Raw genomic sequence first — 19,430 nt, forward strand, 5'->3', positions numbered from 1 at the left:
GGAGTAGTTTCCCAGCCATGGAAGGCCACTGGGACAATAATTATGAAACATTTTTGTCCATGACAAAGGTCTCTACAGTCTTCAAAGTCTAGCCACTGTTAGTATTATAAGGGATTATATCAAAAAGGTAAGTAATGACTCAGGTAGCTCTAAGTAAGTGGCACTAATGGACAGAAAGAGGCTCAGAGTAAAGGCTGAGAAGGCTGAGAAAGGCTTCTAGAGACAGGTAGAACTAGATCTGGGCCAGGAATGATCAGAGGGGGGGGTCGGTGGTAAAAAGGGAGGGTGGGTCATCCAGGTTGGAGAAGTGGCATGAGGCACAGGACTGAGGAGGAGGCTCATGCTGAGGCTGGTTGGGGGCTGCCTGGCACGTGAGGATGAGAGATGAGGTGGGAGAGTTCTGGTCTCTCTCCAGGTCCACCACTGATTCATTTCCCCCGCACTGGGCCAGGAGGCTGCTCAGCTGGGATGCCAGGTGGAGCAGCTTTATCCCCATCCACTCGAAAGAGATTTATTAAGCACTTACTATGCACTTGCTCCCCGACCTCATGAAGTGTATAGCCTAGAGGGGAACTAAACAATAAGCAAAGAAAGCCATACTTATGAACTCTGAGGTACAGGATGAAGGAAACACGCAATGGCGCAGAGCCAGTGGGAGCGGCCACACTGAGGTGGGCTGGTTAGAGATGGAGGAGGTGGGTAAGTTCTGTCTGCAGAGGGGGCAGTTGGGCTGACTTCCTGAGGGATAAAAAGGAAAGTGCTGGGGAAAGAGCTTGAGGGTTCTAGAACTTAATTGAGACCAAAGCAGGTGGACAAAAGAGAAGGTCACCAGGTGAGGTCAGCGGTGGACAGAGGCTAGTGTCAGGCAGGGACAAGCAGCCACTATGTGGCTTTGGGCAAGGAACGTCCATCTGAGGAAGTTCCCTCTGGCTTCTGGGTGGAGGGCAGGCTATGGGGGATCCAGAGGAGAAACGGAGCCTGGTGGGAGGCTTTGCGGGGCCCGTGATGGCACGTATTAGTTTGCTAGGCTGCTGTAAGAACACACTACAGACGGAGTGTCTTAAACAACAGAATTACTGTCTCATAGTTCTGGAGGCCAGAAGTCCAAGTCCAAGGCGTCAGCAGGGCCATTTTCCCTCTGAATGAGATCTGCCCCGTGCCTCTCGGCTTCTGGTGGTCACAGGCATTCTTGGCGTGTAGATGGTCATCTTCTCCCTGGGTCTTCACATCATCTTCCCTCTGTACATGTCTGTCTCCGTGTTCACATTTCCCTTTTTTATGAGGACACCAGTCATTTGGGATTAAGGCCAACCCTAAGGACCTCATTTTAACTTGATTACCTCTATAAGGACACTATTTCCAAAGAAGGTCACATTCTGAGGTACTGGGGCTTAAGACTTTAATACATCATTTGTAGGGGACACATTTAAGTCCGTAACATGGCAGCTTGCCCTAGGTAGTGGCAGTGGAGGTAGGGGGAAGGGGCTACACCAGAGACAGGTCCTGGAGGTAGAGCTCATGGGATATGCCCATGAGAGAGAGGGCAATTGGAGACCCAGGTCTCTGCCTTTGGTAGGTGGGCAGAAGTCGTGCTCCCTTTGCTGAAGCCAGGAGCCTGGGGGGGGGAAGGCTTGAGGGTGGGGCTGGGCTGGACTCTGGAGGTTTAGCTGGGCATATTAGGTTTGAGGGGCTTGTGAGTCGAGTAGGCAGAGTTGGGCCTTGAGAAATAGCTCCAGGATATGAGAGCATAGCGATGGAATTTAAAGTCAGGGAAATGGATAGGATCCTTCAGGGAGAGTGTGGATGAAGAATTGTGAGGACCGAGCCCTGAGATGGGTCAGTAGGAGGACAGGGAACCTGGAAAGGGGATGAGGAAAAAGTCGGTATGTCTACACCACCTGCATTGCTACATGCATGGTGCAGGGGGAGTGTGGGACCAGGAGTCTGGCCACCTGCCTGCTGTGTGGCTTTGGGCAAATTTCTTAACTTCTCTGGTCTTCTGCGCCTTCCTGACCAGCATGTGTCCTGCAGTGATGGCGAGGGTGATACGGGGTTGCACTTTGAAAGGAGCCGAGTCTGCCAATGACAGAGGTGATGCTGATTGCAGGGCAGAAGGCGAGCCAAGGCCCCCAAACACCCTGGAGTCCTCCCTGCCCCCAGACACTTAAAGCAGTCATGCCTTTTTAAGAAAATGAATTCCTGTACCTTGCTGAGGCGTGTGGGGATGGCATTTACCGACTCGGGACCCGGGAGGCCTTGAAAGTACCTGGAGGTAGAGCCAGCTCTCCCACGCTGCTGCTTTTTCACCTGAGCTGTGTGTTAACTGCTGGGGGGGAGGACACGCGGGCGTCTTGATCAAGTTTTCTGCCAGGGTCAGGGGTGTAAGCGTTTTAGCTTTGGCAGCTGCGTGTTGTGTGCACACGTGTGTGCATACTTGCACATCTCTTGTGAGCTCAGGGAAAGAGCAATAAAATCACCAGCAGAGGGGCTCACCCATTTAGCAGCATCTCACGCTGAACCCGGGCCCAAGTGTATGAAGCTGAAAGAAAACGACTACATCTGGAAATATCTATTAATACCCGTCAGTTGGAAGCTAAAATGACAAGCTGGGGCAGGCCTGGGGATGGGTGAGTGATGGAGAGTGGTGGGAGGGCACCTGGGTTTCCTGATGGCCACGGGCCCGCTGGCTTCCACCCTTCCCGTCCCTGTGAGTGACAGCCCGGCCATGCCACACCCTTCTCTGCAGTCTCTGTCTGTGGATGCCAGGTGACCTCCACGGGACAGAGGGGGAGGCTCCTAATGGGTTGGTTGGAGGGACTTGAGGCAGTAGTCCCTGCTCTCAACTATCTCTCCTCTCCCCTTCTTTGTCAGTGCCAAGAATTCTGCAATTGCATCTTCATGTCTTGGAATCCCAGATGATTTTGGTGTTGAGACTCACAGCACTAAAGCCCATGACCAGTGTAATCACTTAGCTGCCGACTAACATTTTGTGCAAGCCAACCGCCAGCAGGCAGCAATGTCCTATGGGAATAGAAGATCACATGCTTGGGGAGGGAGGGCAAGAGAGAAGGGATGCGGACCCTACCCTCGGGTGGGGTATGTTGGCAGAGGGACTGTGGTTTAAGGAGGCCTGAGCTCCATGTCAGGGGCTGGAGAGAAGGCGATGCCTTGGTTTCCTTTGATGGGTTCTGTGGCCAGGAGGCACCTCCCTGCCAGGAGTATAAAAGGGCTGGGTTGCCAAGCTGAGCTCCAACGCAGAGGCAAATGGGGAGACACTGGTCCAGAGGTGAGCACCTTGGCTTCCCCACGGTGCTGGGGAACGTTGAGGGTGTCTCTTCTACTGCCGTGACCTGTATCACAGACCCTCGGGAGTGCTGGGGCCTGGGCATCTCTGCTTGCACGGCCGTCTGATGTCTCTGGCTGCATCCCCATGCTCAGTGGGGATGGTGTTTTCGGGTGAACCAGTCCGATGTGTTGCCCCCAGGTGGATGGCCAGCAGAGAGCTGGGGCCATGGCCCACTCTGAGGAATAGATGAGTCACGGCCATCAAACCCAGCCCTATGGGGTCCAGACCCAGCTTCTCCTTGTTGGCAAATCTCATTCCTCCTTGAGGACTCAGTAAGCCCCTTCCCCACAAACTGTTCTCATTTCTCTAAATTCCTGTTGCACTTACTTTGGGCCAACAGTCATCCTTGTCCTGGCCTTCAGTGCCTTGGCTAGTCTATCCTATCTTCTTTTTCTTTTAATTAAGAGAGAGAGTGCATGCATGAGTGGGGGGAGGGGCAAAGGGGGAGGGAGAGAGAATCTCAAACAGACTCCATGCTGAGCGTGGAGCTCATTGTGAGGTTCCATCTCCCAACCCTGAGATCATGACCTGAGCAGAAATCAAGAGTTGGCTGCTTAATGGACTGAGCCACCCAGGCGCTCCTAGTCTATCCCATCTTCTTAACTAGACCGTAGGTTCTCTAGGGGCTGAGCAGTGTATTACTGATGACAGTGTATCTTTTCTGCCTTCTCCCCTTCCCCAGAGCCCTCAGCACAGTGCCGTGCACACAGTAGGCTCTCCGAAAAAGAGGTGGTTATTTTTGCTGATAACAGTGACTCCGGTGTTCTTGGCTTTCAAGATGAACTCTTTACTGTGATTGCCAAGGGTCCTATATCCTGTGATCCTTCTCATTTCCCTGCATGCTAGCCACTCTTTCCCTCACTGCCTTCCATCCCCAGTGGCCTTCATTCAACTCCTGGAGGCTCTGCTCCGTCCCAGCATATGCTATTCCCTCAGGAAGGCACCTCCCTCTTCTCCCAGCCAACTCCTTGTCATCCTTCCAACCTCAGCCCATATCACCTCCTCAGGGCAGTCCTCCCTCCCCAGTCTGGGTGGTGACCCTTTGTTCTCAGCTCCTGTAGAGTCTTTTCTTTTGCTGAACGCAGAGTTCTGACCTCCCTGGTGACTCTGCAGGCGCAGCATGATGGGTGGCCGTCGGCCACTCAAAGAGCTAACAGCCCCTTGTCTGCCTACCAGGTGGCTGGACAAGGATAAGGATGACGGTCAGTTGGTCCGAGAGTTGCTGCCCAGTGACAGCAATGCAGCACTGAAGAGTGAGTCGTCCTGATGACCGGGTGGCGGGTGTGTCCCTGGTGAGAGAGGTGCCCTCCCCTTGCTGCACAGAAGCCAGCTCTTGGAACAAGCATGAGCTCTTTACTTCACTCCCCCCGGGGCAGCAATGGGGAGAGTGGAGAGGAAGAGGCTCTGAGGGAGGATCTGGAATCTTCTTCGCTATCTGGGCTGTGTACACAGTCTCACTGTGGCATCGGATGTCAATACGAGCAACAAAGGCAGTAACACTAGCCAAACAGACGTTTTTATCCTCCCTTAGGCACAGACGGCGCAGATCTTTCTGGGTGTTAAAATGGAGCACCATTGGCATGGTGCCCTGTTTCATAATGGGGCTTTAGGTCCACATTAGAATTTCACTCCTGGCTGGCTCCTCCCAAACTGTTGACATCTTGAGCCAAACATGTATCCTTCTAAGGCTCTGATCCCTCACTTGTAAAGCCGAGATCAGAATACTTAGCAACAACACTGCGTATAAAACGCTCTAAACACTGTCTGCCAAGCTTGATGCGCCTTTGCCTCCGTTTCCTCATCCATCAGATGAGAAACTGGGCAAGGTGGTTGCCTTAGGTCCTTCACGTCTCTTGCACTCAGTGTTCTTTGAATGCTTTCCTGTTCTCGGCGTGCTCACACCTTGTGGGCAGACCAAGCAGGGATTAGCATCCCAGTGTTGTCAATGAGAGGACCTGACAGAGATGAAGGGAGCCCTGCCCCATCACAGGGCTACTTAGAGAGAGCAAGGGCTCAGCTGCTGACCCCCAGCCCAGTGTCCCACCCTGGCTGCAGACCACCCTCCTGCTCCAGCCCTTGCCACACGCCCTGTGCTAACCCCTCCCTCCCTCTCTCCCACCTTGGACTGCCTAGACTTCCGCTACCACATCAGCTTGAAGACAGGTGATGTCTCTGGGGCCAGCACAGACTCCAGGGTCTACATCAAGCTCTACGGGGATAAATCTGACACCATCAAGCAAGTTCTCCTGGTCTCCAGCAACAATCTGCAAGACTATTTTGAACGTGCCCGGGTGGATGAGTTCACCCTCGAGACCCTGAACATTGGTACTGTAAGTCTCCTTCCCAAGACCACAAAACACGGTCTCACTCACCCCACATATATCCATATGTAGGTGCACACACCCACTCACATGCACACACACTTACACATCACACACACACCCACATGCACACACATCACACACATACATGCACTCACATGCACACAGATGAACCCATTTTGAAGGGAAAAAATGCCCACTTGGGGATAGGTGAGGTACGTTGTTTTCCAGCTATGACCCAGAGCAGCAGAAGATATGTCAACAGTGGGGTAAGTTTCCACAGTCCCTTGAGGGATGGCATGTCTATTTTTGGTGTCTGTAGTCCCAACATTTCCTTTACCTACATAGCCAAGACCAATGTAGCTGGGTCCCAGACACTGAAGAAGGGGACACTGGCATGCAGGGAAGAAAAGAGGGGCTGAAAATACTTCCCATTTCCAAACTCGAGTGTGCATCTGAGGTCTTCTCAGGAGACTTGTTTCAGTATGCACCCCAAGCAACACTGGAGAGATTCTGCTTTTGAAGATGGCACCTGACGATCTCCCTCTGTCAAGGCCCCAGGTGGCCCTGCTGCTACCAGTCTGAGCTCTTCATCTGGAAAAACACAATCTAACCCCCTGGACCATAGTATTGGAAACTTTTCTAGAAATTTCTGAGCTGGGTTCCTATTACCACCTGCCCTTCTCAAGGTGTGGCTAGTGGGAACCGGGATGCTGATAAGCTCCCCGTCTTCAACCTTACTTTCCTACAATCCCTTTCCCCTCTCTCTGAGCCTCACCCTATTTCAGGTACTCCATGAAAATGCTCTTGGGGAAAGATCTCATGTCAGTCCTTTTTATCCCTTGATGGTAATGAGCTTAAATCAAGGTTTTCCTTCATTAAAATATATTTACATTTTCAGCTGAATTAATAACCGTAGAGTGAAATGCTGATCCCTTTACTGAGGATTTCTGGCAACAGCCAGCAGATAGATGAGACATCTAAGGGGAGGGGAATGGTGTTTGAGGCCCTTCCTTGTATTTCTGAAACCCCCCAGCAAGCAGTGCGGCTAAGAGGTTGGGAGGGTCAGTCTGGCAGCTGATTGCCTGAGGCCCCTCCACTTTTCCACTTACCTGCCAAGCCTGTCAGGGACTTCACCTTTGTTTGCCTCACTCATTCATAACAACAGGGGATGCTAATGGAATTGTTGGTAGCATTAACTATGTTCTAACACCCCCCTGCCCACAGTAAGTGCGCAGTCAACGCTAGCCGCTATTGACTGAACTATTGCTCCAGGGAGGTGCAGGTGTTCTGGAATTGAAAGAACTTAAGGAGTTCTGTCCTTAAGGAGCTTCCCGTTGGGTCAGGTAGAAGACACTTGTCCCTGCCAGCTGGTCCCGTCACTGTCCCAGCACCACAGTGAAGCCCTCCTGTGACCCTTGGCACCCACCCGAAAGGCTATTGGGCTTTGTAAACAAAGCTGGTTTCCTTCCTCCATTTCCAGGGGACCCAGGCTACAGGCACTCAGTTATGATGGTTGTTTTCGTTATCAGCTCAAAGAGGCACTTTGTACTCGTAAGAGCAAAAACAGGGCTTGGAGGGATAATTCTCTAAAACTAGCCTCTGACCCCAGACTCATGGCTAGCATTTCCTCTCCAAACCATCACAGAGAGAATCTGGGGGAGGCTTGGCGGGGATCTCAAAGGCTATTTGATAATTCCACCTAATGTTAAAATTGCCCTGCAAACAGCATTTCAAAAAAGCACTAAAGCGGTTTGAACATTGAAGAACCAACTACTCATAAGGATGGTAACACGATGATCTATGCAATCATCTATGTTAAATGTAAAGATGTTAAAATGTAAAATAGCAAAGCAAGTGGACTGTTGAGTGTTACTGGAAAGAGAAGGATGTTCCTCGGGGCCAAGAGTGAGAGGAGGGGTTGAGCATAGAACCACAGAGAGGCTGTCCTGAGAGGTTGTCCACCTATCCTGTCACCTCTAGACGGGTATGTCAAAGAAGAAATGCAGAAAATACGTGCAATAGTGTATTGTTTAAAACCAAACAAAGCCAAATCAACATGGCTAATCGGAAGCAAATGGTTAATGTTTTGAACGTTTGCTTTCTTGTATGGCCACTACCCAAGTACATGCTGGAGCTTTCAAAGTTCATGCCACACCCACTGCCCCCGCTTGCTTCTCACAACTTCCCCGAGAGGTGAGCTGCCCTTAAGAGGAGGGAACGGAGGCTCCAGGCAGGAAAAGTGGTCCCCTAGTCCCCCAGCTGGCTGATGGTAGACAAGACTGAGACCCAGCCTCCTCCTGCTGAGCCCCTCTTCTGCGGAACTGAAGATCTGGGTTGAGGACAGCAATTTGTACCAGTGTTGGGGGGGGCAGGGTGGGTAGGGATGGAGGCATAGAGGTTTCTACGCACCAGCTCTTTGCTCACTCGCACCCTGGGTTTCCTTCCAGATCAGTCGGCTGGTGATCGGACATGACAGCACGGGCATGCATGCCAGCTGGTTCCTCGGCAGCGTCCAGATCCGCGTGCCCCGCCAAGGCAAGCAGTACACCTTCCCCGCCAACCGCTGGCTGGACAAGAACCAGGCCGATGGGCGCCTGGAGGTGGAGCTCTATCCCAGTGAGGTCGTGGAGATCCAGAAATGTATGGAAGCAGCAGTGACCATCAGCGTTGTTTCCCCTATGGGATGGGGCAGTGGGGAAGGAGGAGGGACTATGGGGTGACTTGGATCTTGTTTCTAAGGGGGAGGCTGGGGGGAGATAATGGGGCTTCTGATTGCCTGTGGTATCACGGTTCTTGGAGGGGCGAAAGGGCTCATTATACAGATGGGGAAACTGAGGACTCAATGGATGAAACATTTTTTTCTGGAATAAAGGCAGTAAATGACTCTATTAAGAAATGTACATTCTCAGCCCTGTGTACAAGAGTTTGAGACACAGTATGTGTCTTCCCCTGGGAAGACTGGCTGAGGAGATAAAGCTGTTTATTCATACATTTATTTAATAAGTATATATATTGACTGTTTCTCTGAGCCAGCACTGCCCTAGGCACAAAGTAGACCAAATCCTTGCCTTTGTGGAATTTACATTCCACCAGGGGAGGCAAACAATAAATATATAATACATTGCCAAGTAAGAGCGATGAAGAAAATGAAGCAGGATAGGGTGACAGTCCTGGCATGGGGGTGGAGGACATTTGGGGACAGGGTGGCGACATCTCTGAATGAAGGTGAAGTTCAAGGTGATCTGGCCACCCTTCGTACATGATGTGAGAGCCGTAGTTATGGTAGGGGTCAGAGAAACAAGAGGTTATCTAGAGTGTCAGGAAGACAGTGGCACCAAAAACTGATGCAGAGAATATCACTTCCCTCACCTCTGCATTTCTACATCTACCCTGAACGCTATTGCCCAATGCTCACTTCCACCAGAAGCTTCCCTGAGAAAGAACCCCAATATGCACTCACCTCGTCCTTGCCCATAACTCCTTAGGTCTTTTCATGTGTGCATTTTCTCTCCCCAACTATCCTGTAGGTTCCTTGAGGGCTGTGTCACATACACATACATGCTTTGTAATGGTACCTGCCAGTGTGAAAAATCAATTCTTTTCCTCCTTTTAGAAATTAAAACTTGATTTCTATCACAATAATACAGGTACTAGTTAATAAGATACAGATTTTTAAAAAGCAGTAGTTCCCTTCGCCTTACCATCCCCCTTCTTCAGAGGTAACAATTTTTAAATTACTTCCACTTTTCCTCTGAAATTTATCTCTATATTTTTATTAATTTGTTTACCAGTTTCTTTATTATTTTATTCATAGACATTAACTCTTGACTTCCTACAATGGAAGAGAAGAGCTTAGCTCTTTTAACATAGGTGTATTTGTGTGTGTGTGTGTGTACATACACACTTCCCCTCCTTCCAGCCTTCAATAAAATTAAATCAGTATTCAATTTTTACATTACTATAACTATGTAAATATTATTCACTGCTGAGATCCCTATTGTATGATGATTGCATTTCAGTTATTGTACAACTTTTTGTGTTTTTCTGAAGTTAATAATAGCCTCATTTTTCATTTGTATAGTTTTCTATATACCCATCTGTATTTCTATATACCTACCTATCTGTATGGGTGTGCTAGGGCTGCCATAACAAAATACCACGACTAGTGGCTTAAACAATAGAAATTTATTTTCCCACAGAAGTCCATGATCAGAGTGTCAGGAGGTTATGTTTCTTCTGAGGACTTTCTCTTTGCCTTGCAGATAGCTGTCTTCTTGCTGCATGTTCATATGGTCTTTCTTTTGGGCATTTGCATGTGTGTGTCCTAATCTCTTCCTCTTATAAAGACAGCAGTCATACTGGATTACGGCCTCACCCTAATGGCCTCCATTTAACTTAATCTTCTCTTTAAAGGCCTTATCTCCAAATAAGTCACATTCTGAAATACTAGGGGTTAGGCTTCAACAATGAATTTGGAGGGAAAGAGATAGTTCTCCCATAACATCATTTTATCTCCATCCCTCCAACAGAACTAAAATTCTTTTCCTAAGTCCAAACTCAACAGCAATTCTGTTTCCTCTCTACCTCCTTCTACTCACTCCCCGTCCCAAGACATTCCTTTAGGAACCTCTAAAGGTTTTAGGCTGCCATGAAACTGTCCTTTGAGACTTCCTTTTGGCCATCTTTTTGGAAATTCCTTTCTTTTTTCTCCTGGTTGGATCTCCTATTTCCTGGACTTCATGTCTTCCTCTTCTTTGGTTTTGTCCTTCTTTTCATTTCTACTGAATAGCTTCCTGAGAAAAGGTGTATGGAAGAGAAATGTCTGCAAATGTCTCACAATTGATCAGGAATTTGGCTCATTACAGAATTCTGATTTAGAACTCATTTTCCCTTAAAGTTTATAAGGAATTATTTTACCATCTTCTGGCTCTCAGTGTTGCAGCTGGGAAGTCTGATGCCATTCTGTTATCCAACCCTTTGGGATTTTTTTCTCTCTAAAAGTTTATAGGATCCTAGTTTCATTTCTGGCATTCTGAAATTCCATGATGTCCTCACTGGCTTTTGTGATTTTAATTTCATCTCTTGTTCTGGGAACTCATGGGCTCCTTCTAGAAGCATTTTTTAATTCTGGGACTTCTTTGGCTATTATTTCTTGGACAGTTTCCAACTCTATATTCTCTGTATTCTTTAGAACTGAACTTTGGTAAGATGTTGGAATTCTTCTGATTTTCTTACCTTTCTATCATCTGTCACTTTATTCTTGGGAAATTTCCTCTTTTGTTCTTATGTACTGTCCTTGACTTTATCCTTGCTATGGAATATTTTATTTCAGCTACCCCATGTTAATTTCTAATAGTTGGTTCTTGCTCTCTGAATGCTAATTTTTATCTGTCCAAGTTTTGTGTAATCCTGGCTGCTTATTGCTCTAGGATCTGAGAGAGGGAATGAGGTTGCGTGTTCTCTCCATTCGGAATGTCAGCTTTTATTGAATCCCCTCGTTGTCCATACACTTACCCACCCTCATTCCCAGCTGATCCTGGTATCTCTAGTTCAACTTCTTTAGGCTCTCAGCCAGTCCTCTTGCTTTCTGCCCCAAATCTCTCACATTGCTATGGTAATGGAAGGTCCTCCATCTTGTCTTGAAAATAAGTCTTATCTTGGGGAAAAAAATCATAATACTGTGTTATGGCATTGCTGAGAGTGCAAGTCTTATAGCAGTCACTGAAAAACTATGATCCCATAGTTCTGGTAGACGTTTTGCTCTTCACTGGGAAATGCCCTCTAGTGGTGCAGACCTGTAACACATTTCCACTCTCTAACGGCTTGATAAAGCATTACTTCAAAATACAGACAACTCTTTCTGTGTAGATGTATCTGTTGATATCATCTGAAAGATGCATATATCTAAATGAAAATTATTATTTCAGGGGTGCCTGACTGGCTCAGTCGGTAGAGCATGTGACTCTTGATCTTGGGGCCATGAGTTCAAGCCCCATGTTGGGTGTAGAGCTTACTTAAAATATATATATATGCGCACTTGGGTGGCACAGTCAGTTGAGTGTCCAACTCTTGATTTCAGCTCAGGTCTGATCTCAGGGTCATGAGATTGAGCCCCGCATTGGGCTCCACACTCAGCGGAATCTGCTTGGGTTTCTCTCTCCCTCTTCCTCTGTCCCTCCCTGCTCTGCGTACACATGCATGCTCTCTCTCTCTCTCAAATAAATAAATAAAATCTTTAAGAATATATATATATTAAAACAGAAAATTGTAATTTCAATCCCTTGTCCTTTATTGAAAATAAGGACAAGAGACAAACACACAGACTTTGCTTCTTTCTGTTCTGTGGTGTCTGCCCAGGGGTAGGCATACAGTAGAGAATGCTAGCTGGTATATTGACTATTCCTCATTCTTGGCTCCAGGAATCTGGTGCAGTGGATGACTGGGCTTTGGAGTCTGACTGGTTGAGCTTGCCATTTCTACCACCTACTCAGTTCCTCTAAGCCTCAATTTGTCAGCCTGCAAAATGGCAGCGATAGTCCTCATCATGTTGCCGATGAGAGGATTAGAGAAGATAATGCCTGTGAAGCACCAGACATGGTACAGGGTCAGGAATGTCTGTTTTGTCACCATCCCTGCTGTTGTTCATATTGCTGAATGTCCTGTTTTCCCCCCATGTGCCCACCCAGTAGTCCATTATGAGGTTGAGATTTGGACGGGGGACATGGGCGGCGCAGGCACCACGGCCCGAGTCTACATGCAGATCTATGGTGAGGACGGCAAGACAGAGGTGCTCTTCCTCTCCAGCCGCTCGAAAGTTTTCGATCGTGCATCCAAGGACACATTCCAGGTATGTGGGGATAAGGCAGTGGGGGTGCCCACAGAGCGCCAGTGGGTTCCCCCAAATGAAGGGATTGGACTAGATCAGTGGTTCTCATCCCTGGCTTCTTCTTAGAATCACCTGGGGAGCTTTAAGAGAAAAAAAAGGACTGCCCAGCCCACATCTGGATCGGTTAAGTCAGAACCTCTATGGTGGGGTGTGTTTTCTGGGTTAGGCTTCTAGAAGCTCTTCCAAGGAGGCTAACATGCTGCAATTCTGAGTACTGCTGGAGTAGATAGTTCTAATTTGGCGAAGTATGGCAGAAGGCCCCTGATTACTGCAGCCACTGCCAGCCTCTGATTGTACAGCTCTCCCCGCCTGTGGGCAGGGCCATGCTTCCCATGCGGGATCTGGGGAGGAGTCTCCTGGCTGTGTTCTGAGTGCCCCAGGACTCTGCACTTCCCTTTGAGTAGAGCAGAAGAAGAAATGAGGATGTGAGCATATTGCTGGTAGGAGAGGAGGATGCAAGTGTGATGCCCCTTGGGGGAAACATGAGTGTCTATATGGGATACTAGTGCACGTGCATGTGTGCAGATATGTGTACGCAGGAAGCATATTCATGCTGGGTGTTCTCTGTGTGTTTGTGGGCCACAGACAGCCCTCGGCAAAGAGTCCTCCCCCAGGGCCCAGCACAGAAGGGCCTGGCTGAGCTGGACCAGGGTGTATGGAACATTTAGTGCTGGAGGCGGCCTCACGGAGTCCAACCCCCCATTACACCCTGAAGAGGTAGAGGCCCTAGCATTGTACCTCTCTGAGCCTCAGATTCTTCATCAGTTCAAACCTAGCCTTAGACTACCTCCCTAGCCTGCTTCACAGTCCTTGCAAGGATCAAAACAGTCAATGTCAGAGAAAGTCCTTGGGAAATTGTGACCAGCGGTGGAGACGTAAGAGAGCAGGGCATCTTCCAGTGCCACCAGGCTGTGTGGCTGGTGGTGGTGTTGGACGCAGTCATGGCTGGGCAGACAGATGCGGGCAGAGGGGAAGGTGAGCAGACCTGCCTGCAGAGGTTGATGGCAGGATGCTGTGCCTTGGAAAATTCTGGAGTGATTTCATGTGCTGAAGAAGGGACTTATCAGGTCCAGAGCCCATCCTCTCAGTAGCTGAGAAGAAAAAAATGCCTCTTTTTCGGGGCTCCTGGGCTCCATTTTGGCTGATGCTGATCATTTTCTCATAAAGGTGGTTTTGGCTACATCGTAGCTTCATGAACAGAGTCAGAAGACCTGAGTTCTCATCTAGGCCTGGACTCCAATTATAGGGCATTGAGCAATGCATGGGGACAGCCCCAGGCCTTAGTTTCACTAGGACATGTGAGAAAATTGGTGGCACCAGACATTGAAAAGTGTCAGACACCCAGACCATCAGAGTGGGGAACCCTAAGAGTGGCCCAACCAGCAGGCACCCCATGTGAGCCCTCCCCTGAGCTCTGCAGGGGCTGGGCCTCATTGCAGTGTGAGGCTTAGAACATAGTGGCAGACCAAAGGCTTCAGGACCTGATCTTCTGAAGAAAGCTAAATCCATCCACATGGCCCTTTGAGCCAGCCGTATGCCAGACCCCATGGGGGAGAGAAGCAAGAACGAACGGTCCCTATCTTTAGGAATTTCTGTTCAAGTGGGCAGGGAGCAACTCATGTGGACAGGGAGGGCATCCAGGACAGGCCAGGACCATAGCCAAGCTCAAGGCCTGCTCTCTGCTGTCGGGGACGGAAGAGGCCGTGTGCTGGGGGAGGGGCTCGGGGTTCCTGGGGATGTGGGTGAGTTTTTTTTTTTGTTTTTGAAAAATAACACTTTTTTCTTGCTTATTTCAAAAGTTATATGTGAATCATGATAAAAAAAATAATAACTTTGGAAAGAGAATGCAGAGAAGCACAAACTAAAAAGGAAAGTAGTAATAAAGCTCAGAAAATGGGATGAATAGCTTTTACTTGGAGGTAGAGGAGGGAATCAAGGCATTCTGGGTGAGGGGAATGCATGAAGAAAGCTCCAGAACCAAGAGTAACAGGAATGAGTGTGATGTGCACGTGTATGTGCATACATGTGCGTACGTGGGGTGGGGGAGAAGGGGAAGAGACAGAGAGACAGGGTCACCATCCTGACCATCGCCTGGGGTTAGAAGGAAATAGGTTCGGGTGGGGGCTGGGGCCTACAAGAGGTCCTGGAAGGCTGGTGCAGCAACCAGGCTGAATGTGGCCGGAGAGAGGGAGTTGGTGGAAGCTTCTGGGCTGGAGGCCCTAGGCCTCGGGGCCTCCGCATCCTGCAGCTCCGCACACAGGCCCATGCTGGACTCCGCAGGGGAGCGGGGGAGGATGCCAGGGGCCGCCCCAGCCACAGCCCTGCGCTTTGCACAGCTGGAGGCGGAGGACGTGGGTGAGGTCTTCAAGATCCGGCTGGGGCACACAGGCGAAGGCTTCGGACCCAGCTGGTTCGTGGACACGCTGTGGCTGCGACAGCTGGTGGTGCGGGAGGTGGACCTCACGTCCGAGGAGGAGGCCCGGAGGAAGAAGGAGAAGGACAAGCTGCAGCAGCTGCTCAAGAAGGAGCGGCTGAAAGCCAAGCTGCAGAGGAAGAAGAAGAAGAAGAAGAAGGGCAGTGACGAGGAGGATGAGGGGGATGAGGAGGAGGAGACCTCATCGGAGGAGTCCTCTTCGGAGGAGGAGGAGGAGGAGACGGAGGAGGAGGAAGAGGAGGAGTTCGGGCCGGGAATGCAGGAGGTGATTGAGGAGTACAAGTTCGAAGCCCACCGCTGGCTGGCCCGGGGCAAGGAGGACAATGAACTGGCCGTGGAGCTGGTGCCGGCAGGCCGGCCGGGTCCTGAGCGTAAGCCTGGGGAGGGGTCAGCCCGGCTGCTGAAGGGGGCCTGGTGAAGGGGGGTGTCTAGCTCTCCCATCACATGGCAGCCCCAGAGGGGGGCACCCATCATGGTTCCCAAATAGGTCTCCTGACCTGTGTCTGAACACCCACCACAGACAAGTCTCTGTGTGGGCTTAGCTCTGCCCCTGCCCTGCGGCTCTCAGGAGGGGTTCGGGACTCCAGGAGGAGCCTGGATATAGTTCACTATGGCTCCCAGTGGGGCATGAGGTAGGAGGGCTGCTGAAGGCATTTTCCCATGACTCCCAGCCTCCTTGGGCTTCATGGCAAAGGAAAGTCTTGAGTGGGGAGGAGGGATAGGTTTAGTTCCAGGCTAGTGCAGGTGCAGATGAATCCGTGGGTCCTTCCCGCTCCCGTGAGCTGGCTGCATCTGAGAGGCTGAGCCTCAGATCCACCCTGAGTGGTGGTATCCTCAACGCTGCATTTTTCTCTGTCCCCAGCCAACACCTATGAGGTCCAGGTGATCACAGGGAACGTGCCCAAGGCTGGCACCGATGCCAACGTCTACCTGACCATTTACGGTGAGGAGTATGGAGACACAGGCGAGCGGCCCCTGAAGAAGTCGGACAAGCCGAACAAGTTTGAGCAGGGACAGGTAAGAGTGCGGGCTCTCTGGCCCTTGGGCAGGTGGTGGAGACTGCTGATTCCCGAGGCCACCCCCTGGCCCCCAACAGCACGATGTCCAGCAGGGTGCTTTGTCCAGTCCACCCAGACATCATGGGAGTGGCGTCTCTGTAGGCACCAGCGCTTTGCGCTGGGGGCCATAAGAAAGGCCCGTGAGGGGGGCGTCAAGCACTGTGAAGCCTGCAGGAACTAACCAGAGCTAATAGAGGTAGCAGAAGCTCAGGTGCTGAGTGGCCAGAGCAGGGGTTCAAGGAGGAAGTGCTGATGGCGCTTTGGGGAAAACATGGTAGGAAGGAGAGCTGTACCCTGGGCCATGGCGGGGGACCGTGGTATAGACGTCTAAGGATGACAGTGACAGGTGTCCCCGGGGATGGTACCGCAGGACAAAGATGTGGGCTGGAAATGTGGAAGGCCAGCTCGAGGACAATGAATCTTCCCGCTGCGCTGTGTTAGTGCTGAGCCGGGGTGGGCACTGCCCCTGGGAAGCTTGATGAGCCCGATGAAGGCGAGTGGGGCATGAGAGCCTTGAAAGAAGGTTGAGAAGCCTGGCCCGCGTCCCGCCTACTGTGGTGGGAGCCACAAAGGCTTCTGAGCGTTGTAAGAAATGCACGCATGTCCCTCTTCCAGGTATAGTGGGAAAAGTGTGAAAAACCCAGCTGTCCTCTTTGTCCTTCCAGATTTTACAGTATGCTCTGGCTGGAAGACTGTCCTGTGTCACCTTTCTCATTCCTGCCCCTGATCTCAAAGCCATGTTCCCTCCTCCACACAGAGGAAGAAAAGAAAGAAACCAAACCCACGAAAGTACCCGTGGGCTCCTCTGATGTACTTCAGAGACTGTCTGCCTTCTCTTCCAACACTCCCTTGCCATGACTTGAGGATTAGGGCTTATTTCATGTTTTGATACTTTCCTTTAAAAATTATAGTCACGGGGCTCCTGGGTGGCTCAGTCATTAAGTGTCTGCCTTCGGCTCAGGTCATGATCCCAGGGTCCTGGGTTCGAGCCCCGCATCGGGCTCCCTGCTCAGCGAGAAGCCTGCTTCTCCCTCTCCCACTCCCCCTGCTTGTGTTCCTGCTCTCGCTCTCTCTCTCTCTGTCAAATAAATAAAAATTTTAAAAAAATAATAGCCACTATGATCCCAGATTGGAAGAAAACCGCTAGAGAGGGCATAACTGGCATGCTGGATGAAATTTGCCTACAGACTTACATGTTAGATAGTAATATTGTATCAATGTTATGTTTCCTGAATTTGGTAATTGTCCTGTGATTATATGAGAATCCCCTGTTTTTGGAAAAACTCTGCTGAAGACTTCTGAGGTGAAGAATCATGGTATCTGCCACTTACTTTAACATGATTCAGAAAAAAATAGACAATGAGCAAGAGACAGGGCAAGCAAATGTTGCGAAATTAGGGGAAGGGCTTGCAAAATTTCATCGTACTGTTTCTGCAAGTTTTCTGTAGACTTCAATGTAAAGAGTTTAAAAAGTTATAGCCGAGAAGAATCCCATTCACTTATCAGGTCCTGAGGCTGCCCGCCTCCTGAAGGGCATGTACACACACTCATGTTGTACACATTGTCTTCGCACCTATGTGCTGAGCAAGGGCAAGTCTCCTGTTTCTGTGAATTACTTTGGATTTACACTTTGAATTCTGTAAATCACTTTGGATTTGCACTTTGGCTCATCCCAGGTGCTTAATCAAAATGTGTGGTTGAAGGGGTTTATGCACACAGGTGCACACTTAGCTCAGAGTTTCAGCACACACCCAACAATGGCCCTACACACACACACACGCACACATCCCATAACACAAATGCGGGCGGCCAGCCAACCTGCCTTCTCCTCTGCCCCTCAGTCACCTTCATGGCCCTCTCCCTCCTCCCTCCACCCTTTGGGACACAGCAAGAGTGAGAAGACCCCTGGTGGGGGCAGGTTAAAAATAAGACAGTGCAGACCATCCACCAGTCAGCCGGCTGCATTTTCCCTGAACTGGCCTCAGGCTGCCCTAGGTCCTGGGAAGGTGAGGCTGATGGCCAGACCGTGTGTGTGGTGGAGGTACCGTGTGTGTGTGTGTGTGTGTGTGTGTGCGCGCTGAGGGGGGGCGCCATCCCTCTTAGTGCTTCCCTGGCCCTTCCCAGACTGACACCTTCACCATCTATGCTATTGACCTGGGGGCTCTGACCAAGATCCGGATTCGCCATGACAACTCAGGCAACAGACCAGGCTGGTTCCTGGACAGAATAGACATCACGGACATGAACAACGAGATCACGTGAGTGGGGCTTGGGGCGGGGGATGGGGGGGACGGCCATGGCTGCCTCTGAGACAATCCTGGAAAAAGGGCTAAGGGTGGGGGTAGGGCAGCTGGGTGGGCATTGCCTCCCTCTCTTCCTTCTTACTGGGCAGCCCCCTGGGGAGCTACTGCCCTGTCAGGGGATAGTCTGGTAGGTCCTTCCCTCTAGTTCTTGAGATCCATCAGTTCAGAAGGTCACTTTTCCTGTCTCTACCATTCTCCATACCCGGACTTAGTCACCCATCCGTCCCTCCTCATACAAAGTGGCTTCCGGTGCCATTGTTTTAATGTTCTAGACCAGGAGTAAGCAGACTTTTTCTGTAAAGGCCAGAGAATAAATATTTTAGGTTTTGGGACCATTTGGTCTCTGTCTCAGTGATCTATTTGCCTTTGCAACAGGGAGGCAGCCATAGGTGATACCTAAGTGGATGGATGTGGCTGTGTTCCAGTAAAACTGGATTCATGAACACTGAAACTTGAATTTCATGTCATTTTCACATGTCACAAAGTAATACTGTTCCTTAGATTTTTTCAACCATTTAAAAATGTAAAATTCATGCTTAGCTTCTGGGATGTACATAAACAGGTGAGCAGGCGAGATTTGGCCACTAGGCCATAGTTTGCAGGCCCCTGTTCCAGATTCCCAGCGACCACCAGGAGCTAGGTTGGGAAGGGGACATTGTCCCCCTGAGAGGTGAGGGAATCATGCCCCAGGGAAGTGAAGCCACAGCCCTAGAGCCAATTCATGCCAGAGCCAAGACCAGAACTCCAGATCATCAATGATGAATCTGGTGTGTTCCCACCATTACGCCCCATTGCCTCTTGAGCAAAAGGGGCCAGGGGACAATAGATATGAAAGAAGGCCCGAGGTGTGGTAGGAGGTGTGGAAGGAGGTAGAGAGGAAAGCAGGCAAGATCCTGAGTGGGTTATGGCTCTGCTGAGGGCCTGCCAGTGCCTGGAATATAGTGGGCACCCAGTAAGTATGTGTTGACTTCACTTCTTGGCCTGCGATCTGATATCTCTTGGAGCATGCCCTGTTCTTGGGTCCTCCTCTGTGCAGGGCAGCGGGTGTTGGGCTCACCCCATCTCCCACCTCTACGCTG

At 50.3% G+C, this 19,430-nt stretch overlaps 1 protein-coding gene across 2 annotated transcripts in view; it reads left to right on the forward strand.

Moving 5' to 3' along the window:
* Nucleotides 1-19,430, forward strand: part of LOXHD1 (lipoxygenase homology PLAT domains 1) — a 148,982-nt gene that overhangs the window by 71,811 nt on the left and 57,741 nt on the right. For both annotated transcript variants that reach the window (XM_044921168.1, XM_021686337.2), the window contains exons 15-21: nucleotides 4,523-4,599; nucleotides 5,480-5,676; nucleotides 8,118-8,310; nucleotides 12,357-12,517; nucleotides 14,893-15,361; nucleotides 15,853-16,007; nucleotides 18,173-18,306. In XM_044921168.1, the coding sequence (XP_044777103.1) occupies nucleotides 4,523-4,599; nucleotides 5,480-5,676; nucleotides 8,118-8,310; nucleotides 12,357-12,517; nucleotides 14,893-15,361; nucleotides 15,853-16,007; nucleotides 18,173-18,306 (1,386 nt within the window). The remainder of the gene's footprint in view (nucleotides 1-4,522; nucleotides 4,600-5,479; nucleotides 5,677-8,117; nucleotides 8,311-12,356; nucleotides 12,518-14,892; nucleotides 15,362-15,852; nucleotides 16,008-18,172; nucleotides 18,307-19,430) is intronic.

Source organism: Neomonachus schauinslandi, chromosome 14 (genome assembly GCF_002201575.2).
Source record: "Neomonachus schauinslandi chromosome 14, ASM220157v2, whole genome shotgun sequence".
In the NCBI taxonomy this organism is placed as follows: domain Eukaryota; kingdom Metazoa; phylum Chordata; class Mammalia; order Carnivora; family Phocidae; genus Neomonachus; species Neomonachus schauinslandi.